Source organism: Panthera leo, chromosome D2 (genome assembly GCF_018350215.1).
Source record: "Panthera leo isolate Ple1 chromosome D2, P.leo_Ple1_pat1.1, whole genome shotgun sequence".
NCBI classification, from domain to species: Eukaryota; Metazoa; Chordata; class Mammalia; order Carnivora; family Felidae; genus Panthera; species Panthera leo.
This window is the reverse complement of record NC_056689.1, coordinates 56,250,831-56,270,200: the sequence shown is the minus strand read 5'-3', so window position 1 is coordinate 56,270,200 and position 19,370 is coordinate 56,250,831. Positions and strand designations below refer to the sequence as shown.

General features: G+C 49.3%; 1 protein-coding gene and 1 long non-coding RNA gene across 4 annotated transcripts; both read left to right on the top strand.

Annotated features, from left to right (window-relative positions):
- The first annotated feature begins 43 nt into the window (after positions 1-43).
- LOC122202615 lies at positions 44-10,496 on the top strand. Its single transcript, XR_006194769.1, has 3 exons — positions 44-697; positions 9,348-9,613; positions 10,332-10,496. It is a non-coding gene; the product is annotated as an uncharacterized LOC122202615 (long non-coding RNA).
- A 286-nt stretch (positions 10,497-10,782) lies between these two features.
- AVPI1 (arginine vasopressin induced 1) lies at positions 10,783-18,716 on the top strand. 3 transcript variants are annotated; one of them, XM_042908782.1, is made up of 4 exons: positions 11,013-11,369; positions 12,443-12,643; positions 16,846-17,142; positions 18,138-18,716. In XM_042908782.1, exons 3-4 carry the CDS (start codon positions 16,856-16,858, stop codon positions 18,295-18,297), a joined length of 447 nt encoding a protein of 148 aa, XP_042764716.1. In that variant the 5' UTR covers positions 11,013-11,369; positions 12,443-12,643; positions 16,846-16,855; the 3' UTR covers positions 18,298-18,716. The 3 variants fall into 3 exon arrangements, with proteins under 3 accessions (XP_042764714.1, XP_042764716.1, XP_042764715.1); XM_042908780.1 differs by lacking the exons at positions 11,013-11,369; positions 12,443-12,643 and adding an exon at positions 10,783-11,006; XM_042908781.1 differs by lacking the exon at positions 12,443-12,643.
- Positions 18,717-19,370: the final 654 nt, after the last annotated feature.

Genomic DNA, 19,370 nt, shown 5'->3' with positions numbered 1-19,370 from the left:
CTTAGGTCTTCTGACTCACAATCCACTGTTTACTTGGGGCAGGGGCCCTGTATGCCAGCCCAGGACGTGAGCTCTCACCTCCAGGCCTGTTCCCGAGGGAACTCCCACCAGGCTGTAGGAACAGGGGCCTCTGGACTGGTGGATGGGGCCCCCTCTGGGTGGAGTTGGGTAGGAATCTGGGTGGCTCTTGTATTTGTTATCCCAGCCCCCACAGAGTACCTGGCCTTTGCTGGAGCTGCGAGGCAGCCTGGATTCTGGGCACCTTTGGGCAGATGGAAGCAAGGGGCCCCGGGGGCGTGGAAGTGATAAGGGCATTGGACTCTGGCAAAGCTCAGCCCTCATGCTCCAGGAGAAGCTGGCCAGGACCAGACTAGGATCCGCAAGTACCCTCTGCGGCTTATCTTTGCGTGAAGCCGCCCAGAACATTGGCTGGCAAGGCTGGGTCTGTAAGACTAAGTAACCGTGAGTGACCAAGATAGATGTCCCTGAGACTTCGCCATGAATCCGCCACCCATGAGGTGCCGAAGATCACCTCCTACTGGGACCCATCATGGGGATGTGCAGACCTCAGCAGACCGCATTCCTGAGGAAAGGAAGGGCCTCACCTATGAGGATGGACACCTGGAGCCAGGATGGATTGAATCAATCACCACCACCCTGCCAGTCAGCCTTGGATAAAAGCGGCAGTGGCTCAATAGTAAGAACCAACATTTGAAAAGTGCCTTCCATGTGCCAGGCACCATGCCAGGTGCCGTCCACACTTGTCTCGCTCACTTCTCACAATAGCTCTGTGACGGAGGGTCATTAAAACCACTTCCACTTTTAAAATGAGGAAACCGAGGCACAGGGAGCTTATGTGACTTATCTAATGGCACACATCCAATGGAGAATGGAATTCAAATATGCGATCCCCAAGTCCAGGTGTTTTTTTTTTTTTAATTTTTGAAAAATGTCTATTTATTTTTGAGAAAGAGAGGGAGTTGGGGGAGGGGCAGAGAGAAAGAGGGAGACACAGAATCTGAGGCAGCTCCAGGCTCTGAGCTGTCAGCATAGAGCCTGATGTGGATCTCGAACCCACGAACCGTGAGATCATAACCTGAGCTGAAGTCAGAGGTTTAACCGGCCGAGCCACCCAGGCGCCCCACTAAATCTGGGCTTTTAATCAGTGCGTATATCTCGGACTTCAGCCTTGGTCTTGGAGGACACATCAGAGGACTGCCCCTGAACGGCGACAAAGAGACCGATCCCTGTTGTAGAATGGTCAGCAGGCAGGGGGCCAGGCAGGAGGCCGCGAGAGTGGGTGTGGCTGTCACAGGTCCCAAGATCTGCACCTGGGGAGCCTGTGTATGCTGTTTCCATACCTTAGCTTACCATGTAAGGGTCTCCAGGAAGGGGTGATTTGTCCCCTTAACTCTCTACCTCACCCACAGCTGGAGCTTTAAAGCCAGAGGAATGAGGCCCAAAGGCTGAGTTAGAGCCCAGGGTTGCCATCAGATGACGCTTTGTGCTGAGTGTTTCACCTGCGTCTCCTCCTTGGCCCTGGCAACAGCCATGGGGGATAGGTAATTCATTATTTCCACTTGACAGTTGAGGAAAATGAGAGGCAGGAAGATTAAGGTAGGAACTAAATTTAGATTTTTAGACCACTGGAAACACTACATCTGTCTGAGATTCCCTGAACCTACTTTAACCATGAACTTGCCCCTTAGGTCCAGTCTCATAAGACCCTTTATAAGACATTATTCACTGAAACCACAGAGCAAAAGCAAATGTGGTCTCTCCTCCACTACCCCTTGGTCTCCAACTCCCATTACCACTGGGGCTTCTTACGGATGGGGAGCATCATGGAGATTTTCTCCAACTCTGGTTTTCGCTCTACTGCCAAGAAAGCCTACCCCCCATAACCTAGACAGGCAGAGTGGGACACGGCTGCCATGGCTGAAAGAGATCAAACCCACTAGAAGCCACTAGAGACCAAGGGGATCTTGTCCTGACCCACCAGGAAGATGCCAAAATAGCTAATGTCATGGCATTCAGGAATCAAGAGAAGAGCGAGAGTCTTCAGTGGCATCGAAATGCTTTAGGAGGCCTGCCTATCTCTCCCATGGCAGTCTTCTGCTTGTACCCACAGCCCCTGTCGGAGTGGTGGCTCTAGATATAGATGGTATATTTCTGCTATGAAGCTCTGCCTCTACTTCCCCACCTCCACGTCTGACCCAAGCTGGACCTATCAGATTCCTTCTTTTGGAATTTGGCCAAATGGTCATTTCTAAATGGAGCTAGTGCTGCAGTAACCAAAATCAGCGCATGAGGTAAATTTAGGGGGAACAGAAATTCTGAGTTGGCAGAGGAAGCTGATCTGCAGAGAAAAGGGCAGTGTATTAGGGTTGTCTACAGAAACAGGATGGATGGATGGTTATAGATATACATACACATACAGATTTATTATAAGAAATTGGTTGGTGTAGTTATGGAGGCTGATAAGTTCCAAGATCTGCAGTTGGCAATGTGGAGACTCAGGAGAGCCATGGCGTAGTTTAGTCTAAAGGCTGCAGGCTCAAGATATAGGAAGAGTCAGTGTTTCAGTTAGAGTCCAAAGGTGGGAAAAACAAGCAAACAATGTCTCAGCTCAGACAGGCAGGAGAAAGTCTTTCTTTTTTTTTTTTTTTTTTTTTTTTTAAGTTTTTAAGTTTATTTTGAGAGAGAGATAGAGAGCACAAGCTGGGGAAGGGCAGAGAGAGGGAGAGACAGAATCCCAAGCAGGTTCTGTGCCATCAGCGTTGAGCCCAACACGGGGATCAAACTCACAAACTGTGAGATCATGACCTGAGCCGAGCTTGAGAGTCAGACACTTAACCAACTGTGCCACCCAGGCACCCCGTTCTTTTGTTTTTTTAAGTGTTACGTTTATTTAAGTAATTTCTACAGCCAACATGGGGCTCGAACTCACAATCCTGAGATCAAGAGTTGCACAGTCTTCCGACTGAGCCAGCCAAATGCCCCAGGAGAAAGTCGTCCTTACTTGTGAGAGGGTCAGCCTTTTTATTCTATTCAGGCCTTCAACTGATTGGACAAGGCCCACCCACGTTAGAGAGGGCAATCTGCTTTACTCAGTCTACCAATTCAGATGTTAATCTCATCCAAAAACATCATCCAAAAACACCCTCACAGACACACCCAGAATAATGTTTGACCAGATATCTGGGTACCCTGTGGCCCAGTCAAATTGACACATAGAATTAACCAGTACAGCGAGGTGCCTGGGTGGTTCTGTAGGTTAAGCCTCATGAGCTGATAGCACAGAGCCTTCTTTAGATTCTCTGTCTCCCTCTCTCTTTGTCACTGCCCAGCTGGCACACACTCTCTCTCAAAGATAAATAATAAATAAATAAACATTAAAAAAAAAAGTAACCATCACAGGCAGCTCTGCAGAGACGAAAGATGATGAGGAAGAACAGCTGCCTATGATTTACTCCAGGTTGTTCAGTGAGACTTCATTTCTGTGCGCTTACTGTTGCTTTACAGTAACCTCCTTCCCCACTTCTTTACCTGAGATAACAAACAGATTTCTGTTTCTTATGATGGCACCTTAATGAAGCAAGGAGGGTTCGGATCCTAACTGTTCGGGTCTGACTCCTAGTTCTACTCTGCGGAGGTTTAAAAACAAAATGGCTCCAAATTCTTTGATTCCTCTTCCATCAAGAGGTTGGGTCTATGCTTCTTCCCCTGAATCTGGGTAAGCTTGTGACTCGGTTATAACTAAGAGGATGGCAGAAACCACACTGTATGACTTTTAAGTTCTGTTCAAAAGGCAAAGCCTCTCCTGCCTGATTCACGAGAACTCATATTTGTAGCCCTGAGCCGCCATGGAAGAAGCCCATGTTCTAGGTCACATTGACAAGCCACTGAAGCACTCCAGTCAGAAGTTCTGGCCTTCAAGTTCCCCCAGCCTGGGCACCAGACATGAGAATGAGCTTTCAAATGATTCCAACCCCTGGCTGTCAAGGCAACGTCAGCATTCAAGACTTCCAGCAGATGTCCTGACATTGTAGAGTAGAGACAAGCCGCTTCCTCCGTGCACTCTGAATTCCTGTGTATCATTCGTGCTTTTTATTTTCTGTGTGTTATGATGTTTTGACATCTCGGGACCTTGCAGAGCCAGGGAGGGACTCTCCCTCCCCGATTTTGCTAATTCCTAAAGATAGCAGATCATGTGATGCTGAGCATGCCTCTGACATGCAAACCAACCAATCCTGAGCCCATACTCCAAACCACCTCCTCTATTTTGGGTCTTACACTCCAGGAGGCAACATCCCTCTGCCCTAATCATCCCAGGGGAAGGTATCAGACAATTGGAGACAGTCCCTAAGCCCCGTGCCTGCTGGAATTATTCAAACTATCCTAAACCTGCCTAGCCTGCTTACTTTGCTGCAACCATTTCTTCCCATAAAAACTACAGTAAGAGTTCATGTCCATGCTTTTCTCTTGCTCCTTCTGCCTCCTGAATGACCCTGGTGCTTCGCCATGTGGCCCCACATGGCATGGCCTGTCCCTTCCTCTGGGGAGCTGTGAGTAACACACTGTCTTTTCACTGGCAGCCATCTCCTGATCTGTTGGCCTCACTATTCCTAAACAAAACCAAAATCCCGAGTACATTTTTTTTTTAAGTTTACTTATTTATTTTGAGAGAGAAGGTGAGAGCAGGTAAGGGGCAGAGAGAGGGGGAGAGAGAGAGAATCCCAAGCAGGCTCCACACTGTCAACACAGAGCCTGACGCGGGGCTCCAGTTCATGAACCGCGAGATCACGACCTGAGCCAAAATCAAGAGTCAACCGAGAGTTGACGAAGAGTTAACCGACTGAGCCACCCAGGAGCCCCGAGCTTGAGTACATTTCAAAACATCCTGACCCACAGAATCCATGAGCATAATAAAATAGTCATTTTATACCCCTCAGTGTTGGGGTGATTTGTTAAGCAGTAGAGGTACCTGGAGGGCACGTTGACATCCTGCAAATCTCTCAACCTCAGCTTCTTCACGGGTTTAATGAGATTAACAGTGTGATTTCACTGGGCTGTTGTGTGGATTCCATGAGATGTAAAGAGCTTAGCGCTCACATGTGTTAGTTTTATTTTCGATATTGTTTTCTGAACGAACTTGGACACCCAGCTCACTGGTTCCCAGTGCATCACTAGATTGTAAGACAGAAGCCTGCTGTCACTTGAGGGTTTTTTCGGTTTTTTTTTTTCCACTTGAGGTTCTTTATCCTCGCCAACCTACCAGTCTCGCCATTGTCCACTGGATCAGCCGAAGTCCAATCATGAGACGGAAACCACACGTCATTTGAATAGGGAAACCTCAATACAAGGAATTATTTACTATAATGGAGTGCTGAGGCATTGGCTCACAAGAAGTTAAAGATAACTCTAAAGAACACAGGAAAAGATGATATAAGGAAGAGCCCCTACCCCTAGAGCTGAGATGGACCCTTAAGAAGAGGTTTCTTCCCCCTCCCTCCCACCGAGGCCAAGATTCAGATCTGCTTAGAAAGGACGTAGTAGCTGTGGCTCAGTGGCTGGCAAAGAAGTCTCACTGAGGTGCCGCACTTGTAGAACTTGCCAGAAATTAGCAATGTGGGGTGCTGGGAACAATCATTCACAGGGAGCGACCTCAAAAGTTATCACAAAGCCACTCAGGTGGCTCAGGGAAGCTACTAGCCACTGTGTGTTGCAGGCACTGAACGAGGCGCACACATTGAGGGAGCCCACACTGCGGGAGCCCACACGGCAGGACCTGGTGCCTGAAAAATCACGTGCACTCCAGGAGCCGGCCCTGGAGAAGCCTCGAAGGCTGCAGGAGCTCAGGGACAGGACACACCAGAACCACGGAGAGAAACTCTTCCTCCTACGGTGTCTTGCCAGCTCCCTCTACTGACAAAGCTGAGCATTGTGCCAGCTGGAAAAAGAAATATTTGCAGGCCTTTGCTCCGTTATCCCAGAGATAACTGGCACAGTCTACCTCTTTGGAGACGCATCTTCTGTACGCAAACTTTTACACACATTCGGACTTCCATACTACAATGAAACCACTCCTTATTTCCACCGAATGAGATACAGCTCTCTTTCTTGGAAGTTCTCACATCCCCTCTCCAAAATAGGGAGATACACAGTCCCAACAGTCTGTATTCAATACTTCTGAGTTTGCCAGAGTCCCTGAGAATGTACTGTGAACTAAAGACTAAACTGGTAACGTTAACTTCCGATGACTTACAAAACTTACAAATGAAATGAAAATGTGAAGAGAGAGAAGAAGAAACAGGTTACTATGTACCAAACCACCACGTATATACAACAGAAAGAAAACATGCAAAACTACCGCAATCCTTATTTTTATGATTGGCCACAGGGCTGTTGTAAGAACCATTAAGGATTTTCTGGCTGCCTCATTGCTTCTACACTTATTGGTTGGCATTCTACTATAAGGGAGGCCTATTTCGTCTCCTCCGTGTACTCATTTATTCATTTATATATTGCTATGGACTTAGGTATTACCTCACTCATTGGGTTATAATCTGTTACTGTCGTGCTTTGTTTTGATGCTCTGCATTTGCTGATGGGAGCCCTCATCAACTGACTCCTAGTCCTTTTGATGTCTCCATCATTCTCTGAGTACTTCCTTACTTTCCAGCACAAGATGTTCTAGAATCATCTTGAAATTTCTCAACCCCAGTGGTTGATTCATTTCTCCAAGGAACCGTGGTTCCTTTTGTGGAGCATGGTACTGGGAACTCAGTATGTGGGCTGTAAATGTGCTTATTCCTACTGCGGCATCATTGCTTCTAGGCCCTCTCGGCAGACCCAGCTGGGGAATGTGTGTGTTTGTGTGTGTTTGTGTGTGTACATACACATGTACACATGTGCGCATACACATTTAAACATATGCATACATTTACGACTCACTTATTTCTATACCTACTTATCTGTTAAAAACCGTGAGTTCAGGGGCGCCTGGGTGGCTCAGTCGGTTAAGCGTCTGACTTCGGCTGAGGTCATGTACTCAGGTTTGTGAGTTTGAGCCCTGCATCGGGCTGTGTGCTGACAGCTCAGAGCCTGGAGCCTGCTTCAGATTCTGTGTCTTCCTCTCTGCCTCTCTCTGCTCTCTCTCTCTCTCAAAAATAAATATTAAAAAAATACAAACAAAAAACTGTGAGTCCATACTTGCTGTGGACTGAATTGTGCCCCCCCAAAATTCACATGTTGAAGCTCCAGCCTCCGATATAAGTGTGTTTGGAGTAAGGAAGTAATTAAGGTTAAATGAGGAGTGGAGCCCTGATCTGACAGGATTAGTGCCCTTATACGAAGAAACACCAGAGAGCTCTCTCTCCTCACCATATGAGAACACGGTGAGCAGGCTGTTGTCTGCAACCCGGGAAGAGAGCTCTGATCAGAAACTTAATGGCCTGGCACCTTGACTTGCCATCCACACAACTGTGAGAAAGCAAATTTCTGTTGTTAAACGCCCCCCAGCCTGTGGTATGTTGTTATGGCAATCCGAGCAGACTAATATAAAACTGACCTTTAATTATAATCTACATTGGTTAGATTAGGTGTGGGTTTTTCGTTCGCTGTGTTTTGTTTTTTACTGCTTCTATATTGTACTATTTGCCTGTAGGACTTTGCTGGTTTTGGTTAAGTTCAGAGAAGAGGGCTGTAGTAAGTTGCCTTGTATAATGTCCTAAGAAGAAGGGTGCTTTTTAAAAAAGTTTAGAAGTACCAGGATCATTTATCAAGAAAAACAGAGTCGGGGTGCCCGGGTGGCCCAGGGGGTTGAGTGTCTGACTCTTGATTTCGGCTCAGGTCGTATCTCAGGGTCGTGGGATCGAGCCCCTGGCTCTGCACTGGGCTAAGCATGGCATTCTTGGCATTCTTTCTCTCTCCCCCTCCCTCTGCCCCTCTTTCCCGTTCACACTCTCCACCCCCCTCTACAATTGAAAAAAAAAATCTTAAAAAAAAGGGAAAGGAAAAACGGAGCTGACTCAAGAGTCACACTACTGCTTGTCAGCTGAAGGTGAACATTCTCTCTGCTCTCCCCAGAACAGGACAGAGAGCAACAAACCCACTGGAGCAAATCTCAACCCCAGTGGGGAAGCATTGGTAAGAGTTGCTTGAACAACTCCTGCAGGACAGAGAGGGAAGGAGTCAAATGCTGGTTTAGTGTCTGTAGCAAGGTTTATATTGAGTGCTGTGACACCTCACTTCATCGTCACAGCAACACAGAGAGATGGGTATGATTATTCCCACTCTATAGATGAGAAAATAGAAAAGTGGAGAGGTTAGGTATTTGCTTAAGGCTGAACAGCTGGAACCCCTTTCCTAGACTCTACTCCCCTAGAAACTAGCACCTTGCTGAGCCATACTGGCGCCCGGAGCAAAAGGAAACATATGCACTCCTATATGCACGTACCGAAATATCCTTCCACGTTTTGAGTCAAATGGAAAAAGCTGATGAAAGCCCTACCATCAAAAAACAGGACCACACATAAAGCCTTGTGTTGCCCAATCTGTTCACACGCTATTTTCAACCCTCCTAAAGCTAACTGGCAGGGAACGTAATAGTGACCTGCATGGAACTGTGGGCTGATTGGAAATGACTATTCGTGTTGCAAAATGACGCCAGGTCATAAAACAAACAACGGTCTGTCTTTATTTTAAGTGCTGATGTTTTGTTCACCGTGGATGTTTTACATTTTGCTTTTTAAAAATACTACATTAAAATATTTATCTGGATTATTTAGTGCCCCCTTAAATATTGCACCCAAGGAGTATTCCTCACTCACCTCACCTTAATCTGATACCTCGTAAAACCGAGTCTTGGCCTGAATTACACCAGGACTCTACTCCTCAGAGCTGACCTTCTCTTCTAAACAGGGCTCTGTCGGGGTGTGGATCCCAGACCCTGCACTCTGGCATGATGTTAGTGCCCTATCTTCTCATCAGAAACACTGAATCATAAAGCTGTAACAACAGAAATGGTTCCATTGTGTGGTAAGCATACGGTCACATGCCTGCAAAAGCGTTTGGAGAGACCAGATATTCTCCACCCAGCCTTAGTCACATCTGACCCAGAAGCCACAAGTTCCCAGTTCCTATCCTGGTAGGCTCATCTGAGCTCCTGGCATCAGGATACAGGGTACAGGCAGTCCCTGGTTCAGAAGCCCAGCCATCCTGTTTAGGAGCCCACACAGTCCTCTCTTTAGCCAAGCAGTTGGCTGAAAGGCGTTGCAGCAATCAGTGCCTTCTATTGGAGACGAACATTGCTGATTTCTTTGTTCTTTTTGCCATTTCCCCAGGTCTTCAGAAGAAGTCAGGGAGACCTAGCTGCCTATTGCCAGGCACCTTCCTGACCATTTTTGAACCAGTGAGCAAACAACTCCTCATCTTCCAAACAAGTAAACAAGCATTCATCGAGAACCTACTGGGCACTCTGCATCCACACCCGCCCCCTCTAATCCAAGTTCCAACCTATGGCCGAAGTGACCTTCTAAAAACACAAATTTGTCAGGAGGATGAAACGAGCTAACATTTGTAAAGTGCTGACTGGCATTACTAGCACATGGTGAGTGCTATAAAATATCTATTAAGGGGCACCTGGGTGGCTCAGTCTGTTAAGCGTCTGACTTTGCTCATGCTCATGTCCTGATCTCACGGTTGGAGCCCGAATTGGCTCCGCTCAGACAGATTCTCTGTCTCTCCCCACTCTGCCCCTCCCCGACTTGTGTGCAGTTGTGTGCTCTCTCTCTCTCTCTCAAAAATAAACTTAAAAATAAAATAAAATGCCTATTAAACAAATATATGTAATGGTATTCCCCGCACAGAATCAAATGGAAACTTTTTCACGGCCCCCCTCTGCCTCCTGCTTCCTCACCAATCTCTCCCTTGCTAGCCTTACTCCAGGAGTCCAGCTACCTCCTAGACTTAGCACATGCCATACTCTCTTCCTTAAACACTCTTCCCAGACCCACTCTTTTTCATCTGACCAACTTCAACTCCTCCTTCACATGTTAGCTTAGATGTTGCTGCTTCTATCTCCCAGGACCTCCTACAAGGAGCTGAGATTCCTCCATTTGACTCTTTTCTAGCTATAATGTTTATTACAATTGTAATCACTGCTAAAATGTTTTAAGCTTTTTAATATCTGCCTCCCTTACTGGGCTGTAAATTCCCCCAGGGCAGGGGCTTATAGGGCTCTCCTATGCACTGCCTGTTAAGGAACTTGGGCAGGGTGGGTCCCTAATGGACTGACCATTGCCCAATGAATTAATACTGTCATTTAGGTAACTGGCCCAAGGTGACACAGCTGCTGTAATACTCGAACCCACGACATTCCAGCTTTGAAGCTCAAGGTCTGACTATCCCTTCCTTTCCCTCAAAGCAGGAGCCAGAAGGCAAGTGGTCTGTCTGGGAAGTGAATTTAAGGAACTGTAGGTCTATTTGCAGAGGGCCACACGCGGCAAGTAGCGCGGCGCCTTGAGCGCTGGCCTCGGGCCCAGGAGAGGGGGCACCCGTCACGTGTACCCGGCTGGGCTCGCAGCCGCCGCACCCGGAGGCTGGAATGCGGCCCCGCCCGCTCCCGCGCCAGCAAAACCGCGCTCTCCCAGGGGACTGACGTCAATGAAGGGGGAGCCTCCGGGCGCCGCGCTAGGGCGGCCAAGGGAGGAGGGAAGGGGCCCCGGCGGACACGCCCCTCGCCGCCACTCCGCTGCTGATTGGACCCGGGGAATCTTCGCACTCGGGTTTCGGGCCGGCGAAGGGAAGGAGGCGGAGCCTGAACACGCCCCTCGCTTCTCTGTTGCTGATGATTGGCCCACAGAGTCTCCGCGTTCGATTTTGGAAGGCTCTCTCCGGAGCTCTCACCAGGGCTTGGCCGAGGATTGGCTCTTCCCCGGCTGGGGAGCGTTTTCTCCCGGGAGTCGCGGCTGTGACCTAGGTGGCCCGCCTTGGGCAGCCAGGTACGTAGGTCGGCGGCCCGGCTCGCGCTGCGGTAGGAGCGGGCGGGCCGGCCGTCAGAGCCCGGGTGCCGCTGGGACCCGAACCCGCAGGGCCACTTTAGGGCACGGCGTTGTGCGAAGCGGCCACGTCTGAGCCCCGGGGGCCGATCTGTGCCGGGGGTTTCGCCCAGCGATCTGGGCCAGGATATCCCCTCCCAAGCTCTCGTCCTGTGGGCGAACGCCGCCCGGTCCTTGTGAGCACCTTCACAGCAGGAAGCGCAGAGCTACGCCCGCCCTTTCGAAAGGCCGTGAAGGGTTTGGGGTGGGCACATCTTAGCTTGCCCCATCCCGATTTGAGGTCTGTCGACGCTGCCCTTCAGCGTGGTGAGTAATCGCTCCGACTCCCCGCGGGGCCGCGGAGTGCTGAGGGCGCCGAGGCTGCCTTGGGAGATCTGACTTTCAATCCCTGCGCCTTCCGAAACCCGCAGAAGCAGATAGCAGGCTCGAGAGGTTTCAGAGCCTCCTGGGTCATTCCTTCCCCCGAAGACCTCGTCAGCCATCTGGCAGGAACAAAAATAAGAGTGTTTGAGAGCCTGGGCGCTGGGATCATATACTACCTGGGTATATCATCAGTTACCTCCTGTTTGACTTTGGGCAAGTTACTTAACCTTTCTGAGCTCAGGTTTCTCATCTGTAAAATGGGTATAACCAGAGTGCCCCTCGTAGGAGTGAGGATTAAAGAGATTACCTATTTGAAAATGATGTTCTGTGCTTGACACAAAGCAAGCTGCCTCAATGGCAGCCGTGACTTAAAAGTCCACAGATGAATCCATCTCCCTTTACCCTCTTTCCCCAAGAGTGTAGTCCCCTTTTGAGGGAGTTTCATGAAAAATGAAAATGGTTCTATACTGTCTGGTTGTTAAACAGCCTTTCCCTTAACATCACTCATTCATGGTATAATGTACCGAGATGGACGCTTTCACGTACTTTTATCTCCCTTATTCCCTTGAGGGTTATTTGTTCTCACTCCTCTCACTATTTTAATGATGAGCAAAATGAGGCAGGGGAAACGGGCTTGCCAACGTCACTCGGTTATCAGTGGCACAGCCAGAATTCAGGGTTCTTGAACCATTGAAAAGAGTTACTGCTAGATCTAGAGTTTCTCTTCTGGTCATATCTGAGAACTGGTCTGGGGGTAGGTCCCCGTTTCCTTTTCCACGTCCACGTTAGGTTTGGAGACCAACGTGTGCAGTTCTCTCAGGCGCTCCTGGCCGGGGCTAGGCCCTAAAGGGCGGGGGCTCACACTGCCATGTGGACTGGACCTCCCACTGGAAGAGCCACAGATTTTGGCAGCTGTCCAGGGTCAGGGAAGCAGTCCAGGGCCACAAGTGTTGATTTGGGCCTTGGGCCAGAGCCTCCAGTTCTTCTTCCAAGAGGCCCTTTGCCTCCGATTACAGATTATTACCATCACCAGAGTTATCTGAAGGAGGTGAGCTGAGTGTGGAAGCAGCTGCCCCCCGGCTCACACAAAGTGTGCTCTGCCTCTTGTGGATACCTGTGCCTCCCTGAGACCAGTCAGAATAGCTGTCTGAACTGAGCTTCATATACCACAAAAGATGCTCAATTGCGCACTACATATGTTGCAAATTCATTGCGTGGTGAGTCACTTTTTAAATATATGCCTTTGTTAAAGCTCTATAGTTCATTTATTGCCTATTTCAAAGCAAGTTGAACTTTGTCATTTTCAACATTTGGTATTTACTTTGGGGGTTCATTTTTTAAGCTAGCTTGTGTCAAATTGCAATTTGCAAATGAGTTTTTACTCATTTGCTTACAGACCCATGTTTATATTCTTTCATGTCAACTCTGGAATGAAAGATCCATTTGTAATCTTTTAATAGCCCTGTGGTGTCATTTTCCAGTGTAGAAAAGTACCATTGTTCAAGCATACACTGACTTTCCTGGATTCAGGTCTTATCTAAGAAATTGGGGGGGGGGGGCAGAATCACACATTGAATAAGATAGGAAATGTTTTTTCTGGGGAGGCTGGCTGGCTCAGTAGAGCAAGCCACTCTTGATCTCAGGGTTGAAAGTTCGAGCCCCACATTGGGTGTAGAGATTACTTAAATATAAAATCTTTGGGGTGCCTGGGTGGCTTATTTGGTTAAGTGTCGAGCTCTTGATTTCAGCTCAGGTCATGATGTCACGGTTCCTGGGATCAAGCCCCACGTCGGGCTCTGCACTGACGGTGTGGAGCCTTCTTGGGATTCTCTCTCTCTCCCTCTCTGTCTGCCCCTCCCTCTCTCATGCTCTCTTTCTCTCTCTCAAAATAAATAAAAATAAACTTAAAAAAAGAGAGAGGTTAGGATTCCTTTAAAAAAATAAAATAAAATCTTTAAAAAATAATAAAAGTAGGGGCGCCTGGGTGGCTCAGTCAGTTAAGTGTATAAGTAAAAATAAAATCTTTTTTAAAAGTTTCTTTTGATAATAAAAGTGTTCTGACTCAGTTTTCCCCAAGTTTACATCTAATCCTATGTGAAATACATGGATTTTTATTCCCAGTCTCACTGCTGGCTGAATCCCAGGGTGGGAGGCAGAGCCAAGAGAGAGGATCTCAAAATCTGGGGGTGCCAAGGCTCCCCACCCCACGGTGCATGGAGGGTACAGTGGAAACTGGCCCAGACTCACCCAGATGGTTTGTTGGTGTGTGTAACTTGGAGGCTAGAGGCTGGAGGCAGGGCCTTGTAGGCCCTTGCAGCCTGGCAGAGGTGGCGGGGCCATCTGGGAAGTCAGGCTCCAAGCCATCCCTGAGGCCGCTGCTGCTTCATCCTGTTGCCATTTTCCCTGAAGGGAGGGTAAGAGGGCCTGAGTCTGAGAGAAGCAGGATCACCCCTTGTCCCACCACCCAGACCAGAGGAGGAGTCTGCCCCGGGCTAGGCCACAGCCAGCCTGGGTCACTGGAGTGCTTTACAGCAGTGATCTCTCTGCCTTCTCCCACGCCCTAACCCCACATCCCACAGCAGCAAAACAGTGTGTTGTCTCCATGGAAGATTGAGGAGGGCAGAAAAGGGGAACTATTGGTTGGGGAATTTCCTGGCACCTGATATTAGCCAGACCTGTCCACACATGTTGCCTCTAGGCCTTGACAGATAAACAAATCCAACTGCTGCTTCTGTACGGACCTAGTCTCCCCAGAATCATGGACTCTGCACACGCCCTCTGAGAGGGCAACCGAGTTCTTCTTACAGATGTAGAGGGAAACCGAGGCGCATGGAGGTGACGTGAAGTGCCTGAGGCCCCTTGGCTGCTGAGTGGCAGAACTAGGGCCCGGACGTAGTCCTCTGACTCATGAGCCAGTACTCTGTGCACTGGGCTGGGTAGCAGTTCCAGATTTCTTTTGTGGGAGCTGGGGATCTTCCTCTTCAGAGTGCGTCAGGTTAAGGCTAGAACAGCTGGTCAAACAGTAAACAGTTCTGACGTTAACAAAAAGATTAAAATAAATTCTACCACCCCGCCCCTGCCTCGTGTGCATGTGTTCATTGTTCTTCCTTTCCCACTGGAGGTTTCCTCCTTTGTGAATCAGGTAAAAACAGTGAGACACCCCCACAGGAGCGATGGGAAGAAATACGCTCTGAGCTGCTTGGCTGTGAAGGCAGCTGTGGTTTTCATACACAGTTGCAGTCCCCTTACACCGGGTCCTGACCTTGGCTGAGCCACCGGCATTTCATCTGTATCTTGCCTTCCTTTGCCCCACTGTGCGCTGGGGTGAGGGTAACAGCGTCCACTCCTAGAATGCTTTTGAGGATCAGATGATATCATGCATATTGCCACGTTGCCTGGTGCAGAGTAAATGCCCCATAGTTAGCTTTTTTCCTTTATCAGCCTGACAGTGTTACTTGGTGACTGTTTTCTGGTCACAGTGTATTTTTATTATCCAGCTCAGGGGATTTAATTACCACACATACAAGGTTGTTAACTGGATTCCATAATAGTGCCCAAGAAGAGGTAGATTTTAAAATTCCCATTTCCAGATAAAAAGCACAATTTTTATGAAGTTAATTTACCTGAAAATCTTCTACAGGTTTTAGTTATTAAATCTTTTGAAGAGAGTGAGGTTCTAATAGGCCTAGACACTGGGACAGGGGGAGTGTGGAAATTACTGGAATGAGGAGGGTGGCTGTTGAGGTGAGGAGGGAAGCCAGGGAAAGGGAGGGCCAGTTACATTTGAGGAGTCTAAACGGGATGGAGAGATGGTTCAAACTCTCAGGAGAGTAAAGGCAGGTGCGAGCCAGGGCCACTCTGCAAGCAGGCTGAGCACTGGAAGCTGGGAACGCGTTTTTTATGATTTCCATTCTGTGTGGGTTTGTCACGGTGAGCATGGACGTTTTGTGTTTAAATGCTTTAATTTTTGCTCCCCCCGCCCCCTTTTAAGCTAATGTCAAAAGGGCAGCAGGTGGGCATTTCGTTTATTTGGCTCTTATCGGGTACCGGATACCACACTAGACTCATTCAATCCTTACAACAATCCTGGGAAGCGGTTATGAGCCCCATTTTACAGCTGAGCAAAGAGGCTCAGAGAGGTTGGGTAACTTGCCTAGGGTCATAGCTAAGAAGGTGGCAGGGCTGGGATTCAAGCCCAGTTCTGTGTTGTGCCAGAGTCCTTGGTCTTCCTTGTCTCTAGTCTGCCTTCCAATCTCCTAACTTTTTCAGGCTGTACTAGACAAGGATAGGGTGAGTGAGCCTCTTATGCCTTTATTATTCAAGGTGGAACTCTCTCGAACTGAGGAAGACCATTTAATTTTCATTTTCGGCAAGGTGGGGGAGGACTTGGACATAAGTCTTTCTCTTAATTAAACTTCTAAGATTTCAGCCTCTGCCCATGGTTGTATATTCTAACCCTGTAGCTGTGTCTTCGTCCCTACGTTCCTCTCCATGCCCTTTTGGACTACAGTTAGATCTGACTGGTCTGTTTCATACTGTGTTTGTTAAACTGTATGGACTTGGTTTGTCTTTGAGGGTCTTGAAAATAGGTGGGATGACTGTTCTCAATTTTACAGATGGAAAAGCAGAATAGTAGAACACTGAACACTGTTCTTAACGCTGCCTTCACTCAGTCCTCACTGCAACTCAGGCCGAAATTGGTATAGTTTGAGAAGTTTACACAGGAAGCAGCTGAGCCAGTAAGTGGCGGAGGTGGCTAGAAGTGGGATTCCAGCCTGGGTAGCCCAACGTCATACCCCTTTCTCACTTCTGTGCTAAGAGCCTGGGCCTTGGCATCAGCAGTATCTGGATCTGTCCTTCAGTTTCTTCATTTGTGAAACGAGGGCACAGCCCCTACCGCATATGGCTGTCGTGCTCACATTTCAATGACGTTACGTGACTACGACTCTTACAGCGGTGCCCAATACATGTGAAATGCTCGACACATTTCCGTGGCTGCTGCTGCGTCGTCCTTACGACCTGGATGTCCTGGGGTCTGCCTGGGCTTTAGAACCACAGACCTGGGTGCTACTCCTGGCTCTGCACTTAACCAAGGCTTCGTGTCTGTGGAAGGATCGTTTCAACTGAGCTGTACTTCATCTGCACAGTGGGGATAAACAAGTCTTACTTCACTGGTTGCCGGGCCTCTTCAGGGAGGTAGTACATGTGTCGCACTCATAAGCACTTTATAATAAAGTTTGGCTATCCTTATGCGTGTAATTTCCCCCAGGTGCCCTGGCAATTGGAGTGATTTTAAGTCAAGACTTACTGCACGTTGGCTCTTGGGGAACAGAAACACCAGAAGCCCTTGTATCCGTCAGGACCCCAGGTTTGGGAAGGGTCTGCTGAGCTGATGCCTCTCCGTGCTTTCCTTCCCCAGAGCACCCAGGATGGGAACGCCCGCCTCTGTGGTGAGCGAGCCGCCCCCCTGGCAGGCCCCGGCTGAGGTCCGGGGCCGCAAGCAGGCCACAGCCAACATCTTCCAGGACGCCGAGCTGTTGCAGATCCAGGGCCTGTTTCAGCGCAGTGGGGACCAGCTGGCCGAAGAGCGGGCACAGATCATCTGGGAGTGTGCAGGAGACCACCGTGTGGCAGAGGCCTTGAGGAGGCTGCGTAGGAAGAGGCCCCCCCGGCCAAAACCCCTGGGCCACTCACTGCACCACTGCAGCCGGCTCAGGTGGGTTCCTGGAACTGGAGGCCTGAGGGAAGGGGGGCACTACTGATGCTCCTTCCACCATTTTCTGGCTGTATGACGGGGAGCTACTGACTTGGCCTCACCGTAAAGTATCTGCCATGGGGGGGGGGGGGCGGGGGGAGGTACACAGTGCCTACGATTGCTGTTACTGTTGGAGTCCTGTAGGATCTTGTGAACTTCCACAGAAGGGAATGCCTGGGTCCTATCAGTGCCACCTCATTTTGCAGTGATTCTCAGCCAAGTGGGAGGGACTACTGTTTGGGAGGAAAAAAACGTGTTTCCCTGTTGCAGAAGAGGTAACAAATCAAGAGTAAACCTGGTTAAGATCTTGCCTGTGGAATTACAGAGAATATAGCGTAGGAAGGTTCGGTAGAGGCACGGAGGGTTAAAAATTGTTGAGGAACTTCCAACTTCCCCTAGTCATCCCCCTCTTTGCCTAGGTCACTGACAGCCTAGGAACAGTGAGCCCCACAGGGTTGAGCGGAGCCACAAAGCCTAGCCAATCACTGTGGGTTACACTCTGCCCTCCATTCTTCCCGCTGCCCTCTCAGGCCCCAGAGTCAGAATATTAGCCCTGGATAGGTCTTCCGAGTCATCAGGTCCAGGGGGAGCAAATCAGCCTCTTGCTCATATGAACTTTAGCTGACTTGCAATCCCAATTTAAAACATCTTGCTAAGGAGGATTCTTGGTTCCTCCAGTCTCATATCACGGCTGGCTAATGATGGCTGCCACAAGTACAGCATGAAGCTGGAGAAAGGCTGAGTTGTCACACACCCCGATCTAGTCCAGCTCTCTTTACAGAAAAGAAATCTGAAAGCTTTGCCTAGTCTTTAGCAGTCAGGGGGGCAGACGAGTCCAGAGCCCCGGTCTCATTTTGCCCCAAACGGTGTGTTTAGTTCATCCTGACCAAAATCTCTTTAGCCTGCGTTCTGTTCTTCCTATTGATTTGGGCCTATCACACACTTGTTCCCTGCAGAATCCCCGAGCCCCGTGCTCCACTGGCCGACCCACAGAGTGGTGCCACAGAGATGGCCTCTGGCGATCAGTATCTGAACTCCAGGAGGACAAGTGCCAGGATCCGCCGGAACTGGAAGAAGCCAGGCCCCACAAGCTACCTCCATCAGATCAGACACTGATCCAGGGAAGGGGCTGGGAACGGCAGTAACTTCCCCAGGAATCATAGGGACTTTTGCCAAAGGGCCCAGGAAGTGAAGAAGGAAGACAGACTGGAGGCAGACAGCCCCACAGTGGTAAATGGAAGGCCACTACCACTGGCCTGCTCCGTTCAGAACAGGACTGGAGGTGTCCCCTGAGCTCTACACCATGTGGGACCCATTCCTGCCTCAGCTCTTCCCACCCGACAGTATACTCGGGCTGCATGATATCCCCCTGGGAGTCCAGCGATGGGCACGGAGACTGAGCATCTCACCACTCCTGCTCTAACCCTCCTGCTACTACTGTAACCCATGGTCCAGCCACCTGCCCACACCCCTGCCTGTCAGGCTAGCGCGAGGAAACCGTGGTTTAAGTGGCAAAATAAAAACATTTGCATCAAGAACTGTGTGAGTCTGTCACGGAAAGGGAGGCTTCTTCAATGGATATTCTGGAGCCAGGGGGTGAGGGCTTGTACTTATTGCAGGGAAGGGGTGTTCCCGGGAAGGAGAAAATAAGCCAAGCCTCCTTTTCCCCTGAGAGCAACACCCACCACTCCCCATCCCCTAGATCCTCTGTGCTAAAGCCTCCGTTTCCAGAGATCGGGAGATGGAAGCATTTCCGTAGGCAGTCCTGATCCATAGGAGAGAGAGGGTTCTTGGCCTCTAGCCAGTTCTAGAAGGGGAAAGACTATTCCAGTCCGCCTTGCACAGTGGGCAGTGAGCCTGCAAAGGAGTGGCTGCCAGCTCCTCAGATGGCATCTTTATCCCCATGGGCCAACCATCCTGAGGTGGGTCAACAGTTGGACCAATCGTTCTTGAGCCTCCAGCATTATCTGAGATTCCCTGTAGCCTGATAACCTTTAAGGGGAGGATTTTTGACTACTTCTACTGGCTTCACCTCAATAGCATATTATGTGCTCATTAGCATTCACCTCTGTTCCCCAGGCATCCTGTCTGTCCCATTACCCACCCTTTAAAGGACCCCAAGGTTCAAAGTGCTTCAAGCAGGCAGTGATGCACACAAAGGATAGGCTGCCCTCTTGTGGCCAAGAAGA